General features: G+C 34.6%; 1 protein-coding gene across 1 annotated transcript in view; it reads right to left on the bottom strand.

The window, feature by feature from the left end:
* Positions 1-19653, bottom strand: part of LOC134699854 (uncharacterized) — a 75240-nt gene that overhangs the window by 44604 nt on the left and 10983 nt on the right. The window contains exons 3-9 of the mRNA XM_063561261.1: positions 16576-16737; positions 15592-15749; positions 13974-14236; positions 13720-13803; positions 12675-12815; positions 10246-10367; positions 6922-7134 (exon numbers count right to left, since the gene is read on the bottom strand). Of these exons, the coding sequence (XP_063417331.1) occupies positions 6922-7134; positions 10246-10367; positions 12675-12815; positions 13720-13803; positions 13974-14236; positions 15592-15749; positions 16576-16737 (1143 nt within the window). The remainder of the gene's footprint in view (positions 1-6921; positions 7135-10245; positions 10368-12674; positions 12816-13719; positions 13804-13973; positions 14237-15591; positions 15750-16575; positions 16738-19653) is intronic.

Below are 19653 nucleotides of genomic sequence, written 5' to 3' on the forward strand. Positions count from 1 at the left end.
CTAGGCATTATAGCAGCTACTCTTATGAATAGCTATTGGACAGTACTACAACGTGAGGGTAAAGAATTTCTGGGGTAAGCATTCTTAAAAGCCGAATTTTTCGTCCGTAACACGGAAAAAAAGTCAAAATTGATAAGATATGCACTGGGGTCACCTCACTTGTTCAAACCCAATGCCCCGGCAGTTCTTTATGGCTAGGGATTATACACTCTGCTCTAATAAATAGCTATTGGGTAGTACTACAACAAGGGGGCAACTAATTTCTGGGGTAAGCATTTCTAAAGGACGAAAATTGCGTCCGAAATACGGAAATAAGCCTTATTTCGATAAAATACGCATTGGGGGGCGCCCACTTTCCGACCCATTGTCTCGGTAGTTCTTTATGGCTAGGCATTATAGCAGCTACTCTTATGAATAGCTATTGGACAGTACTACAACGTGAGGGTAAAGAATTTCTGGGGTAAGCATTCTTAAAAGCCGAATTTTTCGTCCGTAACACGGAAAAAAAGTCAAAATTGATAAGATATGCACTGGGGTCACCTCACTTGTTCAAACCCAATGCCCCGGCAGTTCTTTATGGCTAGGGATTATACACTCTGCTCTAATAAATAGCTATTGGGTAGTACTACAACAAGGGGGCAACTAATTTCTGGGGTAAGCATTTCTAAAGGACGAAAATTGCGTCCGAAATACGGAAATAAGCCTTATTTCGATAAAATACGCATTGGGGGGCGCCCACTTTCCGACCCATTGTCTCGGTAATTCTTTACAACTAGAACGGGATAGTGCTAAATCATTTTTTTTTTTTGCTTGCCATACATTGATTACAAAAAATAAACCCACCGTCTTATTGAATTTAAACGCAATTAACTTGCACGAAAAAAGCGATAATCACTTTTTCTGCTTTGTTTTACAAGACTGATGCTGTAATACAGATAATATCAGGTATTCATCTTACACAGGCATATTCTTTTTGTTTAGGAACTACTTTACAGGATGCCGAGAGTATGGAGGGCCATTTCACAGTGTCAAAATGTATATATATTGAACAAGTTATTTATTAACACTACATTTAGATATAATCGGATGCGAACATGCGAATCTTTGAAATTTAATATGTGTTTCATGAAGATCTAGCACATTAAATGACATTGAGGTAGTCGTAAGTGATACGGAACGCACGATCGGAATAATCTGTTTGCTGTCAACGAAACAATTAATGAACAGTGCCAAATGTTGGTACAGTATGATATGTGGTCTTCTTTTTAAAATAAATACTTTCTCCTTTTAGATACGTCTTTTATTTTAGTGTCTTACATATATGTTAAGTTTAAACTAATAGTAATGTTCAGATTTGTTTGTATATAATAAATTCTTTCTCCTTTAAATGCAGATGAATAAAAGGTCCGCTGAATTATGACCTCATGTAATAGACGCCCTTAGGTAATGTAGGGGATTGTTCATCAATTAATTTGCACGAAAATATACTTCCCTATTTTGTTCAATCTTAATTACAATTTTAATTTGGCTAAATACCAAAGATATTAACCAAATTGCCAGGCGATTTAATCATTTTTTTACCTATTGCAACGATCATTTATCTTAATATATGCGTGTGTGTTGACTGGGGTTGGATGGTAAAATTAAATAGGATTTTCAGGGAAAATAAGATTATAAAAATGACCTGACCGTATGGGTTATGCAAAAGTGACCTGAGATAACCTGCCAATGCACAGTAATAGAGTGATGACAGTTGCTGATCCAGAACTTAAAAAAAAAGAGGGGGTGGGGTCTGACTGCCTTGATAGACCCGCTACAGTCATGCTTAAGTGATTTCCGCTAAACAGTTTTCCCATGAAAGGGGATTTGGACTGGATCAGCCAATGTTTGAACTGGATAACCTGACCACGCACAGAAGTAATACAATGCTGACCTAAGATAACCTGAAAATATTTGTGAAAGCTTGTATAGAGTAGTATGCCTATGTAAAGTATTACAGTCATGACAGTGGTGACCAGAGTTTACCTGAACATGTACAGTATTTTAATGGTGACCTGAGATAACCTGGTAATATTTGTGTTTTATATAACTGTTTTTGGACAAAAAGGTGACCTTTGAATAAAATGACGATGTACTGTAAATGCAAATTAGGCCTGTGGTAACCCTAATAGCAAGGATATTGTAAAGGTGACATTAAGGAACCTAGTCTAATTTTACATTACAAAAGTATATTGAGTAACACGATCAAATACTGTATTACAGTGACATTAGGTAACCTGACCATGCAAATGTATATTTTGCAATATTGACCTCAAGTAATCTGAATATACAAGTGTATTGTAAAAGTGACTTGGGGTAACATGACTATGTACATGTACAGTATTGCAATGGTGATCTGAGGTAACCTGACCATGTACAGCAATACAGTGGTGACAAGAGGTAACCTGAAAATATTAGTGTTTTGTAAATCTTTCATGGGTCACATGACAACGTACAGTATTGTAGTGGTGACCTGATGTACGTTGATCATGTACAGTAATAAACAGATGACCTAAGGTAACCTGGAATAATTTCTGTTTTGTTGAGCTGCCATAAATTAACATATGACCATGCACAGTATTGTAATGCTGACCTAGGGTGTGCTGACCTAGGGTGTGCTGACCTGATGTAGCCTGATCATGTACAGTAAAACATCAACCCCTCTCTTTTTTAAACACGATACAGTAAAACAGTGTTGACCTGAGTTAACCTGAAAGTATTACTGTTTTTTTTAAGCTGACCTCAGTTAAAATTGTCATATTCAGTCATTATGAGTCTTACTTCATACTTGAAAGAGGGACGAAAGATACCAAAGGGACAGTCAAACTCGTAAATCTAAAACAAACTGACAACGCCATGGCTAAAAATGAAAAAGATAAACAGACAGACAAATAGTACACATGACACAACAAAGAAAACTAAAGAATAAACAACACGAACCCCACCAAAAACTAGGGGTGATCTCAGGTGCTCCGGAAGGGTAAGCAGAATCTGCTCCACATGTGGCACCCGTCGTGTTGCTTATGTGATATTAAATCCGGTAAATAGTCTTATTCGGTAGGTCACATTCATGAAAGGGAAGGGGCTTGTAGTTAAGACGTAAGGAACTTAAGAAGAAAGGAAAGAAGTTAGCAGTATCCTTTTACTTTACATTCAGCTATATATATTATGTTCTCTTACTAAATAATTCAAAATTTAGTGACTCTGTTGAAACAACAGATTCAGTTAAGTTTGCCTCATATCTTGAAATACATCTAGATGTTAACAATAAGGGTCGTTTGAAAACAAACCTTTATGATAAAAAAGATGATTTCAGCTTCCCAATTGTAAACTTTCCATTTGTATGTAGCAACATTCCAGCTGTATACGGAGTATATCTATCTCCTAATTAATACGATATTCCCGGGCTTGTTTTTTTTCTATCATTATTTTTTGGAAAAAGGGTCGCTACTCACACAGTACCTTTTAAACCTAGAGTTCCAAAAGTTGAAATTATCCTTTCATAAATTGTACGAACGCCCTCACAATTTGGTTGACCGTTATGGAATATCCGTTTCACATATGAGATTTTAGGCCTTTTAGGAAGCTTATCCCAGAAATTCGTTATTCTCCCGATGTATTATTATACAATAGCTGTTCAGTAAAGCATAGCCTTTAAATTGTAGCCATTAAGAACTACCCAGACAATTAGTTGGAAAGTGGCTGACGCTAGAGCGTATTCTATCGAATTTTGGTTTTAATTTCGTGTTTCGAACGAGATATTTGTGGCATTTAAAAAAGTTTACTCCAAAAATTCTTTACCCTCCCCATGTGGTTCAATATAATAACTATACATTGAAGCAGAGTATATGATCCCTTGTCAACTAAGACAATTGGTGGGAAAGTGGGTGACCCTAGATCGCATTTTATCGAATCTCACATTAATTCCTTATTTCGAACGATATTTTCGGCCTTTAAAAAAAAGTTTACCCCAGTAATAATCTACCCAAACGATGTAGCACTATATAATAGCTATCGATTGAATCAGAGCATATAATCCGTAGCCATTAAGAACTACCAAGACAATTGTCTGGAAAGGCTAGCGCGTATTTTATCGAATTTGGCTTTATTTCCGTGTTTCTAACGATGTTTGGCCTTTAACAAAGCTTACCCCAGAAATAATTTACCTGTAGTATGATGTAGTATAATATAATAGCTATTTATTAAACCATAGCATATAATCCGTAGCCGTTAAGAACTACCAAGACAATTTGCTGGAAAGTTGGTATCCATAGCGCGTATTTTATCGAATTTAACTTTAATTCCGTGTTTCGAACGATATTTTGGGCCTTTAAAAAAACTTATCCCAAAATTTATTTATCCTCTAGATGTAGCACTATATAATATAGATATTCAGTGAAGCAGAGTCTGACAATTGGGTGTATTTTATCGAATTTGTTTTTTCCCCGTGTTTCGAACGAAATTGTCGGCCTTAAAGGAAGCTAACCCCAAAAATTAAATTCTTTTAAGATGTAGTACTACATAATATCTTTTCAATGAAGCAGACTCTCTAATCTCTCTAATCTCTTGCCACTAAGAACTATCCAGACAATTGGTTTGAAAGGAGGTGACCCCAGAACGTTTTTTTTTTTGTTTTTTTTTTTGTTTTTTATAGATTTTGACTTTATTTTCATGTTTTGGGCGAAATTTTTGACCTGTAAGAATACTTACTCTAGAAGTTCTTTACCCTCCAGATGTAAAACTATCCAAATCCAATGGCTATTTATATACGCACAGTCTATAATCCTTAGCCATAAGGGTCGGAAATTCGGAACCCTGTGTATTTTTAAGAATTTGGCTTTATTTTCGTGTTTCGAACGAAATTTTGGGCCTTTAAGAAACCTTACCCAAGAAATTCTTTACTATAAAAATGTGTTACTTTATATCATAAACGCATTGAATAACTATTAAGAGTCTTTAATCCCTAGCCATAAAGAACTACATAGACAATTGGTTGGAAAGTTAGTGACCCCAGAGCGTATTTTATACAATTTGGCTTTAATTCCAAGTTTCGGACGAAATGTTCGGCTTTTATAAGAATGATTACCCAAGAAATTCTTCACCCTCCCGTTGTAGTGCTATCCAGAACCTGCATATTAGAGCAGAGTTTCTAATCCCTAGTCATTAAAAATATAAAGAACTACCAAAACAATGCCGGAGTCGGAAAGTGGGTACTCGTATTTTTTTAATTTGTTTTTTTACGTGTTTCGAACGAAATTTTGGGTCTTTTAGAAAGCTTACACAAGAAATTGTTAAACGTGCATACATGTACATACGAATCATATCTAGGACTGTAAAAATATATAACTCTATATGAATCGTCATGATTTTTCTAATTGTAAATTCTAGTTATAAAACTGTGAAGATGAGTTAGAAATATGTAAACTAAAGTTAGAAATGAGAATTGGATATAGAAAAAAATGTATATTTATTTTTTTATTTTTTTATTAACAAAACAAGTTAAAACCATGATTTTGAATAAAAATAAAATTGTCACTCAAGTAGTTTTTTCGAACGCAATTGCAGGATGCCGAATTGCAGGATAGCTTTATTGCAAAAGAATTGCAGGATGAGAATTGCTGGATAGCTTGACACTAGTTATTTTTATGCATTATTTAACCAGTTGAGTCTTTTACAGGATTGTTTGTTTAATGCTGTTTAAACATTACTGAAAAAAAAACCACCTTAAATTTGCTAATTATTTGGCATGAAAGTTTGATTTATTGAAAGGGACTCATAGTTTTCCATTTAATTTTAATAATTGTCTAATGGTTAAAACAATAGCTTCGTTGTTTACTTTTATACACAACAACATATTCACTTTGGTTTCGTTGTTTGCCTTATATTCACTATGTACTTGGTAACAGTTATTAATTAATTGAATAGAAAATATTATAATAAATATTATTGGAAGCCGAATTGACGTCAAATAGGTGCCGATTTGACTAGATGCCAATTTAACCAGGTGCCGACTTGACTTGTACGTTTCAATTCCTCTGCGATCGTTTGCGGTATTTTCTTGAGAAAACCTATTTTCCATCATCAAAGAGAAGAAGAAATTGCTTGAAATGATTCCCGAACGCTTCGTGATTGTTAAAATAAGTTTAATTCACTCAAAAAACAATTTTAAAACTTGCGATGTTTAAACAGGAAGTTTCAAAAGCACGTGTAAAAGAAGAAATTAACCGGTGAGAGTGGAAATCCGTACATAACATATATCACTATAGTACGACTTTTAAAGCAAAACAGTTTCATCCTTTTGTAAAACAGTCTTAAATATACCTATCACATTAATGTTTGAAGGGTCTTAAGCTTATTCAAACCATATAAGTCGGTATGAAACACCAAAACGGAATGATAATAACCGATTACGTTTTGTAGTTTACAAAATTCTGGACTGGTTCCTGTCAAACTACAACACTTTGTTCGACTGTAGTGGAATACAAACAGAAACCAGTTAGTTTGTAAACTGGTTCCTGGCTGATTACTACACAATGCTCATGCATAATGATAACACAAGCACATTCCAGTTTGTATTGAAATTAGTAAATACGAAACCAAGCGCGGTAGGCAGAGAAATCAGGTCGGCAGTTATGGAACAATGACTGCGTCATTTTCCAAAAATAGACTTGAAATGTAAATCCATTGTGACCTACCATATATAGTAAAGCCTCAGCCAGTTGTATTGCTATGTAGATAAAATGTTGCAAAAACATTTTTCTCTTCAGCGCATGGCAGATCAGCGAAGTAGTGTTTGTTATACTCATTTTCAAAATGAAGTTAAATTTATCTGAATTGTCATTGAAAATCCATTTATTTTTTATTTTTTTCATTGTGACCTACCATATATAGTAAAGCCTCAGCCAGCTGTATTGCTATGTAGATAAAATGTTGCAAGGTAAACGGCTTTCTCATGTCAAAGAACTTTGCCAGGGACCCATACTGTGCATACTCCTCAACAACTTGTGATGGCGATGTCAAACAAAGACCTTGGATACCAACAAAAAACCTGGTATCTTCAAATCCTAGCTGTCGACAAACTCCCATTTGTAGTGACTGGAAAAAAAGAATATTGTATACTGTGGATTAATTTTTTTTTTTTTCGTGGGTACCAATTTTCGTGGATTGAAGAAAACTTGCATTTTCATGGATAATAAATTTCGTTGTTTTGGCAAAGTTTGCAAACATTCCTTTTGAAAATTTGTAATTCGTTGAACATTTAAATTCGTGGTTAAACTGTTCCCACGAAATCCACGAAAAATAGTATCCAACCAATAATAATGAATCCACAGTATAAGGCAAATAAACAGGAAATGTGTCCACAGGACACAAATGATGCCACCATTTTAATAAATCATAATAAATAAAGGGTCATAACTCAAGAATTGTAAAAGTGAGGATATCCTGTATTATCGTCCTTCCCTACGCCTATATCACTCTCAGTAATTCTTGTATCAAGACTTCAAATTGAGACCAGGCTTTATCAGCGACGTCACAATATGAGAGAAGTTATGAGCAACGTCAAAATGCGAGAGGAGACGTTATTAAGCTTGCTTTCGACAAGCATAGAACTGTCTTAGAGAGAAAAAAAAGACCAGTAATAGAATGATAAAAAGATAATCGGTTTTCTTCGTATAGATATCGTAAAATATCAGCTGCTGGACACAATGTGAAACTTTTCAGCTTGTTCGCTGCGCTCACCAGCCAAAAAGGTTCACATTGAGGCTCCAAGCTGATATTATACGATATCAGACCTACCAACTTTTGAAAATTTCTTTGGGGGCTTTAGTACGTGACCAGATTTTTAAGGGACAATTTTTGCAGCGTTTCTGTGTACACTGTTTTTTTAATCTTAAAATAGTCTCAGGTCTCTTCTTTTTCTTTTAGTATACTAATATTGATCTTAATAGCCTTGATTTCTTTTGTTTGCATGATTCTAGTACTTATTTTAAAATTGCCAAATAACTGAAGAATAGAGAACAAGAGTGCACACACTGAAATGTCTCGCCTTCTTTACTAATCCTTGATACTATTTTGATAGACCTAAATATAAAGCTTTATTACAACTGTCACATAAACTCAACATTAACCAAGAAAAGGAAACATTGATCAATCAACCATGAAAATGAGGTCAAGGTCAGATGAACAATGCCAGGCAGACATGTACAGCTAACAATTCTTCAATACAACAAATATAGTTGACTTACTTATTGCTTATAAATAAAGAAAAACAGACCAAAACACACAAACACTTAAAACTTAGCAATGGACCGTGAAAATGAGGTCAAAGTCAAATAAAACCAGCGTAACCGACATAAAGATCATAAAATATGTCCATACACCAAATATAGTTGACCTAATGCATAAAGTATTAGAAAAATAGACCGAAAATAAAAAACTTAACTTTGACCACTGAACCATAAAAAATAAGGTCAAGGTCAGATGACACCTGTCAGCTAGACATGTACACCTTACAATCATATTATAGTAGATCTATTGCATATAGTATAAGAAAAACAGACCAAAACACAAAAACTTAACTATAACCACTGAACCATGAAAATGAGGTCAAGGTCAGATGACACCTGTCAGTTGGACATGTACACCTTACAGTCCTAGATATACTAGACCTATTGCTTATAGTATCTGAGATATGGACTTGACCACCAAAACTTAACCTTGTTCACTGATCCATGAAATGAGGTTGAGGTCAAGTGAAAACTGTCTGACAGACATGAGGACCTTGCAAGGTACGCACATACCAAATATAGTTATCCAATTACTTATAATAAGAGAGAATTTAACATTGCAAAAAATCTTCACTTTTTTTTCAAGTAGTCACTGAACCATGAAAATGAGGTCAAGGACATTGGACATGTGACTGACGGAAAGTTCGTAACATGAGGCATCTGTATACAAAGTATGAAGCATCCAGGTCTTCTACCTTCTAAAATATAAAGCTTTTAAGAAGTGAGTTGACACCGCCGCCGCCGCCGCCGCAGGATCACTATCCCTATGTCTAGCTTTCTGCAACAAAAGTTGCAGGTTCGACAAAAATGGCATTAAAAAATAAAGGATATTAAGTGAATAGAGATTTTGATTAAGTCTATCAGGATTAATGAGAAAATGGATAACATTTGAGTTATCGTTCTTTGAGTTCGGAGGTGCTCTTACCGGCGGAGGTTTATTCACAAAATAGAAGAATACAAAATGGCAGGGTTTGAAATAAGCGCTATCCTGCTTGCCAGAGGCAAGTGAAATCCGCAGCGGGCAAGTGAAACCAATCACAAAGTTGTCTGCCGGGCAAGTTGAAATATTGTGTTTGTTTTTCATTCTATCATGTCAATTAATATAATTATATACAGCGATATATGCAATAGGTCCTAACCATTTATTGTTAATCAATTTGTGCCAATAAAATATTTGTATTTGTATTTGAATAACTATGTCAGACGTAATTTTCTACGATGTACAGTGTGTATTATTGTATTACTATTTTTGTCGTCTTTATTTATTTCATATGCGCATGCCAGGAAAATCGTAAACATCGTAGTTTATCCCAAATAATTCTATTGGTCAATTCCTATGCGTAAGCCAATGAGTGCTAGCGTTTAAGAATGTTCAGTCGTAACTGCTCGGGGATTTCTGCTACTAATCGTGAAAGGAAGTCATTACAATGATCCAATCAGAAATTTTTTGTCACTTTTTTGGTAAAAGTAAAAGTTTTTGTTTAAAAAAGGGTGTATGGAAACTTGAAATCATCTGCCAGGAGAGGTCTAGAATGCAGGATTTGGCACCATTTACCCCAGAGCTTGTGGGGACCTTCATGTAATATGTCCCCAGGTAAAGATTTTAAAAAATTGATCAGAAAAAATTCAAAATCGAAAACCAAATAATTTTTTCGGGTATATTTTGTGAAAAAACAGGATTTTTACTTGTTTTACGATCCCGATATCGGGATTCGGGTTGAGGGATGAAAATCCGGATGATACCGCAAAAATAGGGATAGTTGGCAGGTCTGCAATATCAATGCGTAGAAAACCCGATAATCTATACATACTTGACCAGTTGCAGTTATTCTCATTAATAAATACCTAGCAATAATTTCTGAATTTACAATTATATTTCTTTTTCAATATGATTGTGACATGGGAAATCATACAATACCTCATAACAAAGTAACTCCTGATTTCTTTCTTTGGATCGGTGACGTCTGATCTGTTTTACAGCTACAAACTTATCACTTCCTCTCACACGACCTTTGAACACCTCAGTAAAGTAACCATTGCCTACAAAAAGAAACAGGCCATTAGGATTACTTCTGACCTTACCTACCAACACACTTCAGTAAAGTAACCATTGACTACAAAAAGAAACAGGCCATTAGGATTACTTCTGACTTTACCTTCCAACACACTTCAGTAAAGTAACCATTGACTACAAAAAGAAACAGGCCATTAGGATTACTTCTGACCTTACCTTCCAACACACTTCAGTAAAGTAACCATTGACTACAAAAAGAAACAGGCCATTAGGATTACTTCTGACCTTACCTTCCAACACACTTCAGTAAAGTAACCATTGACTACAAAAAGAAACAGGCCATTAGGATTACTTCTGACCTTACCTACCAACACACTTCAGTAAAGTAACCATTGCCTACAAAAAGAAACAGGCTTTTAAGATTACTTCTGTTTTTACCTACCAACACACTTCAGCAAAATAACCATTGCCTAAAACAAACAGGCAATCAGGATTACTTCTGACCTTTCATAATATAGCTACCATTACATTTCACGTAAAATAACCATAGCCTAAAACTAGCTGCAATTAAAATTTCCTATGAATACCTATCAAGAGGGGGGTTAGGAGGGGTCTTGATCCTGAAATCCCAAGCTTAAAAACACGAAATCCGGAAATCCTGAGCTTAAAAAATATGAAATCCCGAGGTCATGAAAGGGGTCAATCCCGAAATCCCGAGCTTAAAAACACCTGATCCTGGAGTTCCCATAAAGGTCCTATCCCCCCTCTATCAACACATCAGTTCTAAAAGTGTGATTACCTACCTCTTTTTCCTTTAAAACATTTTTAAATTCTCGCTTTTCACCCTGTCACTTGTTAGGTAGGATTCAATCTACCATATTTTCACCCCCTTTTGTCCTCAATACTCAACTTCCTTCTTTATTATGCCTTTTTGCCTTTTTTTTATTAAAGTGTCATTGATGATTCTTTTGAAGACGAAAAGTGTCTGGAGCATATACATGATATACAAATTTACAATCCTGGTATCTATGATGAAATTAATTATTATCATTTGAACCATTAGAAGACGTCTTATCTATCATAATATAGGGTTATCATGCATGGTTATTGCAAGAATATTGGTGAATATTGTCCCGAGTAGAATTTTATACTGCACGAGCTTAGGAGTGCAAAATATGGTCTACGAGGGACAATATTCCACAATAGTCATGCAATAACCCTTTTATTGTATAGCAATATAATATTTGAAAGTAAAATTTGGTTTAAACTCAGATTTTGTTGTTGATGACATCATGATTTTTAGGATTTATTGCACTAGTGCAATATTGGAATTTCTCTAATTCTATGGGAATTTATCCCTTTCTGAACCCATTGTGTAAAAAAATTTAATCAACGTGTGGTTGCTGGTGATCTCAAATGATCATTGGATGATTTTAAGGGTCATGACCTTTTTAGCTAACTGGAAGAATCAAAATATGATAACAGGTGTTAATGAAATTGACAACTTCGTGCAATGTGAAAGGCACTCGAAGGGGATTTTCGGTTAACAAAAAAAGAAAATGTCTTTTTAATCATTAGTGAAACAGATTCTTACATAGTTACTCGTGGATTATCTGATTTATCCAATCTTGATAGTTAAATTATAAATTTTAAAGTCCTCGCCGAGGTGGCTTGGACTTTAAAATTGATAATTTAACTATCTCGATTGGATAAATCCGATAATCCACTGGTATCAATGTAAGAATCTATATTTATTAATGCACCCTAACGTTTGGTTACTTTCTGTGGGAAATATTATATTGCTATTCAATAAACAGTGATCATATATTGTTAATTTAATTTTATCCTTTTGTTCATATTCTAGTTTAAAATATCAACTGAAACATGGATGTTTAGTTATCTTATCTTCTTTTTCAGAACTGAATTTTGACTAAAACCCTAACATTTTCTGCAGAACGGAATTTTCAACAGATCCCAACATTTGCTGCAGAGCTAAATTTTCGCCAAACCTTACATATGCTGCCGAACAGAATATTTCATGGACAAAAACATCATACCTGCCAACTGTCACTATTTGTGAGGTATTTCCCCCATGGAGGCTCCCAAATTGCAATTTTGAAAGAGCAATTTTGTCCACAATTTAAACAAAACAACTAATTTTATAATGACTTTAGGCTTATAAAAGTCTGAATAAGCCAAAAAACAACATTAAAATGTATTTGCAGGCCCCCTTGAAGGTTTTTTAGGACTATGACAGCCATCTAGATCTTGCACGCAAAACCCCATGGGCATTTGAAAAGTTGGCAGGTATGAATCATGGATTTCAGCAGTACCTAATTTTTCGTCTGTCATGATGTCCCCCTGCATGTAGACTAATGGCTGCTTTTTCTTTGCAATAACACCAGAATCTTCGTCTTCTGTATTGGGGGTATCTGATGGGTTAACAAACAAATTCTGTAGAACTTCACAGCATTCTGAAAAAAATTAACACACTTTTCATAATTTATTTATCACATTTATCAGTCAGGAGTTGGTTTCATGTAAAAATAGTGTAAGGGAGAGCTCAAAATACGACAATTTCACAAGAAACACAAAGGAAATGTGTGAAAAAAGTGTATAAATTCAGTGCATTCATTTTATATCTCCTTCTCATCAATCTGAGTAAGATTTTTGGGGGGTTTTCCAAACCAGAAACACAAAATGAATGACGTGAGGTATGTCAATCTGGCAAACCCCATAGGGGATATAAATAAATAAATGACAGCTTGAAGCCGTCTTTCCTCAAAAACTTACAATTAAGATTGATCATAAGTCATGAACAATTCAGTAAACTTACAATAAATCTTAGTCATTAGTATTTTTGTGTAACTAAAAATACTTATGTGTTAAATAAGTCATTTTAGTTTAGTGTAAGCATTGTTTTCAAAATAAGTTTCAAGGTTAGGTTTAACAAATTAAATGTTCTGTAATGTAAATTTTCAATGTTCAAACTTTAGTTTCAATTTTCTTGGTTACATAGTTTATCCATATTGTGTTCTTTAAGTGATGTTGCGAAAAAGAAAGATTATACAGTAGACTCCCCTTTGCTATAATAATGAATTATTCCTACCGTTCTTTGGTCTGACTATAATAGGATTCTTGGCTAGAATACCACTCTCTGATAAAGCCTTGAACAGTTCCCTTGTTATGTTATATGAACCCCTCAAACCCCCACTCCTCCCCCTTTTCTATAATCAATAGTTCCTACCGTTCTTTGGTCTGACTATTATAGGATTATTGTCCAGAATACCACTGTCTGATAAAGCCTTGAATAATTCCCTTGTTATGTTGTACAAACCCCTCAAACCCCCCTTTGCTATAATAATGAATTATTCCTACCGTTCTTTGGCCTGACTATTATAGGAGTCTTGGCTAGAATACCACTCTCTGATAAAGCCTTGAACAGTTCCCTTGTCATGTTATATGAACCCCTCCCCCTTTTCTATAATCAATAGTTCCTACCTTTCTTTGGTCTGACTATAATAGGATTCTTGGACAGAAAACCTCGCACTGATAAAGCCTTGAACAGTTCCCGTGTTATGTTGTACAAACCCCTCAAACCCCCCTTTGCTATAATAATGAATTATTCCTACCGTTCTTTGGCCTGACTATTATAGGAGTCTTGGCTAGAATACCACTCTCTGATAAAGCCTTGAACAGTTCCCTTGTGGTGTTATATGATGGTGATGTATCTCCCTCCAAAAAGAACTTGTCATCGTCTCTAAAGAAATACTTTGTCCTGATTTGTCCTTCATTTGTGTAGACAATAGCAAACTTGTCCTGTCTATGAATATCTTGTTTCACAATAAAAAATTCATGGTCAGATTTCTTCAGTTTCTCTACTGCAAGCTTTTCACTAAAAAATGAAAAAAAAGTGTTCAATAAAAGATAAAAAAAAATTGATGTAATTATTCAAACTCATCATAAAATGTTGTATGCCTGATGCATGTGTTGTCAATGAACACAGAAAAACACACGTTAATAGAGTTGTCTCATTGGCACTCACACCATTTCTTCATATATCTATATAAGGATGAAATAAGGTACAAAGTTCAAGAGCATTGAGGGCTCAAAATTCTAATTGTTTAGCCTTTACAGCTAAGACTCAAAATTATAAATGTTTAGCCTTTACAGCTAAGGCAATGAGTTAAAAGGTCAAAATAAAGTATGAAGTTGAAAAGTATTGAGGACTAAAAATTCCAAAAGATTTGCAAATTACAGCTACTGTAATCTAGTCTATGGGAGAAAAAGCCTAATTTTTTGGAAAGTTATATAAACAGTTAATCTATAATTATGACCATATGAATGAAGTTTCATATCAACACAAAGTGCTTTCCAATCAGCATTAAATCATGTTCACATATTTTGAATAAAAAATATGGATTAAAATGTTATTCCATCTTAATGCTAGCCAAGGGTTATGATCCACTCTTTCCACCCTTGGCAGATTGAGTTAAAATTTCAAAGACACAAGGTACAGATTTTTATTAGTTGCAGTCGAAACTCGCTGCATCCAATCAACAGGGGCCTTTAACATGATCATGGGTAAATGTAGAAAGTGTTTGTAAACAATTGCCACATGTTTATTGTGCAACAAGTCTTTACATCCCTAAACATTCGACCACATTCAATGAAAATGTTATATTTTTAACTGACTAATAGAAGTTCCTTTGTACATGTTGTATACTTCTTGCACAAATGCATAATTGTTGATGTATATTTTTGTTTCCAGCTTTACCAAGTCATTGCAAGTGTGTAGAATCTGGCCGCTAACATGTTTTAACCTCCAAATTGAAGAGTTCAAGTGCTATCATTGGTCAAGAATAATGTATTTGGACTAGTACTGGATGTGACTTTAAACTTCTGGTAGATGGCGCAACATTGTAATCACAAATGTTGGCTTAATCCCCCAAGGGTGAAGAGAGCGGGAGTGGATTGTAACCCTTGGCTAACATGGCTAACATGGCTAACAAAGATAATGTTATTCCTGATATATCAAATTTTTAAGGATGTCGTGGGTATAAGCTAGGTCAATCACAAATCAATTGATCAACAAAGTTTTAATTTTTTTTAAGCTTGTATGCCATGTATGCAGACTTTTACAAAATTAGGAAATAAAATACCACTATCAATGAAAACATAATTTTCCCCCAATAAAAGAATTATTTTTTTTATAATTTCATGATGCTATACTATAAAATTTAAGATTACCTGATAGGTCCATGACATTTCAGGTTGGCAAGTTGTTTGAGTGAATGTGGTGCCACCTGGTCACAGAGTATATGATGGTAGTTGTGTATAACTCTATAGTAGCCATCTAAGCCAGAAATGAAGGATTCTGCAGTTTCCACTGTGTCAAAAATCAGCATCTACCAATATAAAAAATAATAAATTGATGACTTTTTTAATATGTTGTACATACAATGTACACTGAATACACTTTTGTTAGTGAGTAATAATTAAAATTGACTGAAGACTGTTTTATTTTAGTATATACTTTTATTTTCATTTTGTGATTAAGCAAAATTTGCACACAACATGCACAAGCAGTAACAAGCCTATGAAAATGTAACTACGATACACAGGGTTCACCTATAATATATACCCATGAAATTCATTAGTTACCCAGACAGTCCAGGATTATCATGTACTGACCAATGACATATAGCATTAGTCCACTTGACTGTGTATTCAAGACTCCAGGATAACAGTATACTCACCAGTGGTGTACCATTAGTGCTGTGTACTCAAGACTCCAGGATTATAATGTACTCACCAGTGGTCTACCATTAGTTCTGTGGACTCTAACAGTCCATGATTATGATGTTCTCACCAGTGGTGTACAATTAGTTCTGTGGACTCCAGACTCCAGGATTATAGTGTACTCACCAGAGGTGTACCATTTGTTCTGTGGACTCAAACAGTATACTCACCAATGGTGTACCATTAGTGCTGTGTACTCAAGACTCCAGGATTATAGTGTACTCACCAGTGGTCTACCATTAGTTCTGTGGACTCAAACAGTATACTCACCAATGATGTACCATTAGTTCTGTGTACTCAAGACTCCAGGATTATAGTGTACTCACCAGTGGTGTACCATTTGTTCTGTGGACTCAAACAGTATACTCACCAATGGTGTACCATTAGTGCTGTGTACCGGTACTCAAGACTCCAGGATTATAGTGTACTCACCAGAGGTGTACCATTAGTTCTGTGGACTCTAACAGTCCATGATTTATTCATGTTGTTATTTCCAGTTTTCTTGTCTGCCATCATATAGTTATCATGATGTATATCAATTGACTGGAGCTCTTCAATTGAGCAGAACAAAGATGGGACACTGCGATCTGATTGCTACAAAATTACCAAACAATGTCATGTATAATATTTACAAGTAGCATGTAGGTTCAATGTCTTTGCGTCGGAACTAAACACATTTATTCTAAAAACAGTTGTTGGCATGACACGGGTTATGTTCTTCTCATATATGTTATGATGGTATGATACTAAACCCCTTACGGGAAGGATTGTGCCTGATGTTCATATGATGAAATCATAATCTTTCAGTCAGTTTAATTGAAGTCTGGAGCTGGCATGTCAGTTAACTGCTAGTAGTCTGTTGTTATTTATGTATTATTGTCATTTTGTTTATTTTCTTTGGTTACATCTTCTGACATCAGACTCGGACTTCTCTTGAACTGAATTTTAATGTGCGTATTGTTATGCTTTTACTTTTCTACACTGGTTAGAGGTATAGGGGGAGGGTTGAGATCTCACAAACATGTTTAACCCCGCCGCATTTTTGCGCCTGTCCCAAGTCAGGAGCCTCTGGCCTTTGTTAGTCTTGTATTATTTAAATTTTAGTTTCTTGTGTACAATTTGGAAATTAGTATGGCGTTCATTATCACTGAACTAGTATATATTTGTTTAGGGGCCAGCTGAAGGACGCCTTCGGGTGCGGGAATTTCTCGCTACATTGAAGACCTGTTGGTGACCTTCTGCTGTTGTGTTTTTTTATTTTGGTCGGGTTGTTGTCTCTTTGACACATTCCCCATTTCCATTCTCAATTTTATTTTTTACAGAGTTTGTCTTTAGTGCCGTGTGGAGGCAGTAGAGTGCCTCCCCGTGCTTCAGGTTTATGCTCTTATAATATACTAGATTATGGAGTGTGTGTCCGAGCGAGAACTGCTCTAGTTCATTACTTTAGGAATGTTTATCAAAAAGTAGTATTTCAATATTCAGCCCCATTCTACTAATTGGTCAGCCATCAGTCATACCCTGATATACACTATCTTTCATACCCTGATATACACTATCTTTTTCGGGTACTAGTAATTAATGCTGATAGCGTTCGACATTTTCAGCCGAACAAATTTATCACTTTTACTTAACTTAATTATTGTATGCTGGTTCATATTCTGGACGCCAATCTTTGCTCCTTTATTATGTAATTCACTAACAAAACAATTATGAAACTAAGAAACGGAAAAATACTAAATACTAAACTTGTTCAAAGGGTATCTACACGTCTCAATTTTCAAAATCGGTTATCTAAAAATACTATCATCGCTAACATTTTTAACAATAAAAATCGTGGTTACCCTTCTATCGATAAGTGTCATGCCAAAAAATGACTTACATGTCCCCGTCTTTCCACCAACAATACGGTAAGGTCCACGTTTAATGGTCGCACATTTTCTTTAAATTTTGAAACTGATATTACTTGAAAAACAAACAGTATTATTTATTTACTCACATGAAACAAACCGGGATGTGGTATTCAGTACGTAGGAGAAACTGGAAGATATTTATCAAAACGCACTCAAGAACATCTGTATCGTTTTAAAAGACCTAATAAATTCAAAAGTATCATTTACCAACACCTTAAGAAGCACAACCATCCTTTTAAATATTTAGCAGTTCAACCTTTAGAAGTAGTAAATAAGCAGCCTGGTGAATCGCATTCAAAGTTTGTACGATCACGGAAAATAATTGAATTAAATTGGATTAAAAAATTACAGACAGTTTACCCTCTCGGTCTAAATGATAATATCATGGGAATTGGTAATATATCTAGAACCAATTCCGTTAACATTTTGGATATTGTTTCTAAAACTGTTCGTAAAAACCGTTCTCACGGTTGTAGAACAAATCGCAATCAAAGAAAATTTAGGGCCAATCATACCAATATTTCGGACCTAATTTCTATTTCAAAAAACAACGGCAGACATTATCTGTTAACAAAACTCTGTTCGTTACCGGTTAATAAGTTAAATAAAATTTTGGAGGATTGCAACACAATTTCATATAGCAGTCCTAAGTATGAAATTGTTCAAATTATTATGGCATATTGTTATTCTAAATTATTTCCCAAAATTGATCGCCCTGAAGATCATAAAAAACATTTTATTAAAATTAAGTATGTCAATAAAGGCTTTGATTTTGTAAATATTGCCGGTATATTTAACGACCATTCTGTTAAAGAACAAATTCCTGGATATTTTGACAATACTGAGCTACCTCTTATTTGTTATATTTATAAGAAATCTACCCGGAAATTTGTGTTTAATTATAGTCAATTGTGTAAAGATGTTAATATCAGTGAAAATACACCTACTTCATGTAATTGCAGTAATTCCGAATATATTTATGGACCCATTTCCCATGTTATAACAGGAGATCTTAACATCGTTCAAGACCGAGAGTTAAAATCATTTCTCAGTAAAGGACCTAAATATCGTCCCCCGTCAATTATTAATTGGAATGAGTGTCGTAATATCATCCACGACTCACTTCATACTTACTGTATGAAATGGATAAAACGGGAAAAAGCTGACAAAAAATCTTTGGACTCTTTTTTTAATTCAGTAATGAAGATAGTTGATATACGTATTCAACATTTTAAAGAACATTTTACTATTAACAATAACCACAATAAACCTATTTCTCGTATCAAACATAAACTAAAAGAACTAGCCAAGGAATTTGTTTTTGTCCCGGCCGATAAAGCTGCTAATAATATTATTATTGTTTGACGTAAATTTTACATCGAGGTTCTGAAAAAGGAAATCACCAATTCACCAACATTCCAACTGACTCCATTTTCAGAAAACGAAATCTGTAACAAACATAAACTTTTAGCCACCGCTTTACAAGCAGAGCCAAATACAATGAAAGTTCCAACTATGTATTGGCTTCCGAAGCTACACAAAACCCCTTACAAATATAGATTTATTTCGTCTTCAAGCCATTGTTCAACTACTAAATTGT

This window comes from Mytilus trossulus, unplaced genomic scaffold (genome assembly GCF_036588685.1).
Source record: "Mytilus trossulus isolate FHL-02 unplaced genomic scaffold, PNRI_Mtr1.1.1.hap1 h1tg000085l___fragment_1__unscaffolded, whole genome shotgun sequence".
Taxonomy (NCBI): domain Eukaryota; kingdom Metazoa; phylum Mollusca; class Bivalvia; order Mytilida; family Mytilidae; genus Mytilus; species Mytilus trossulus.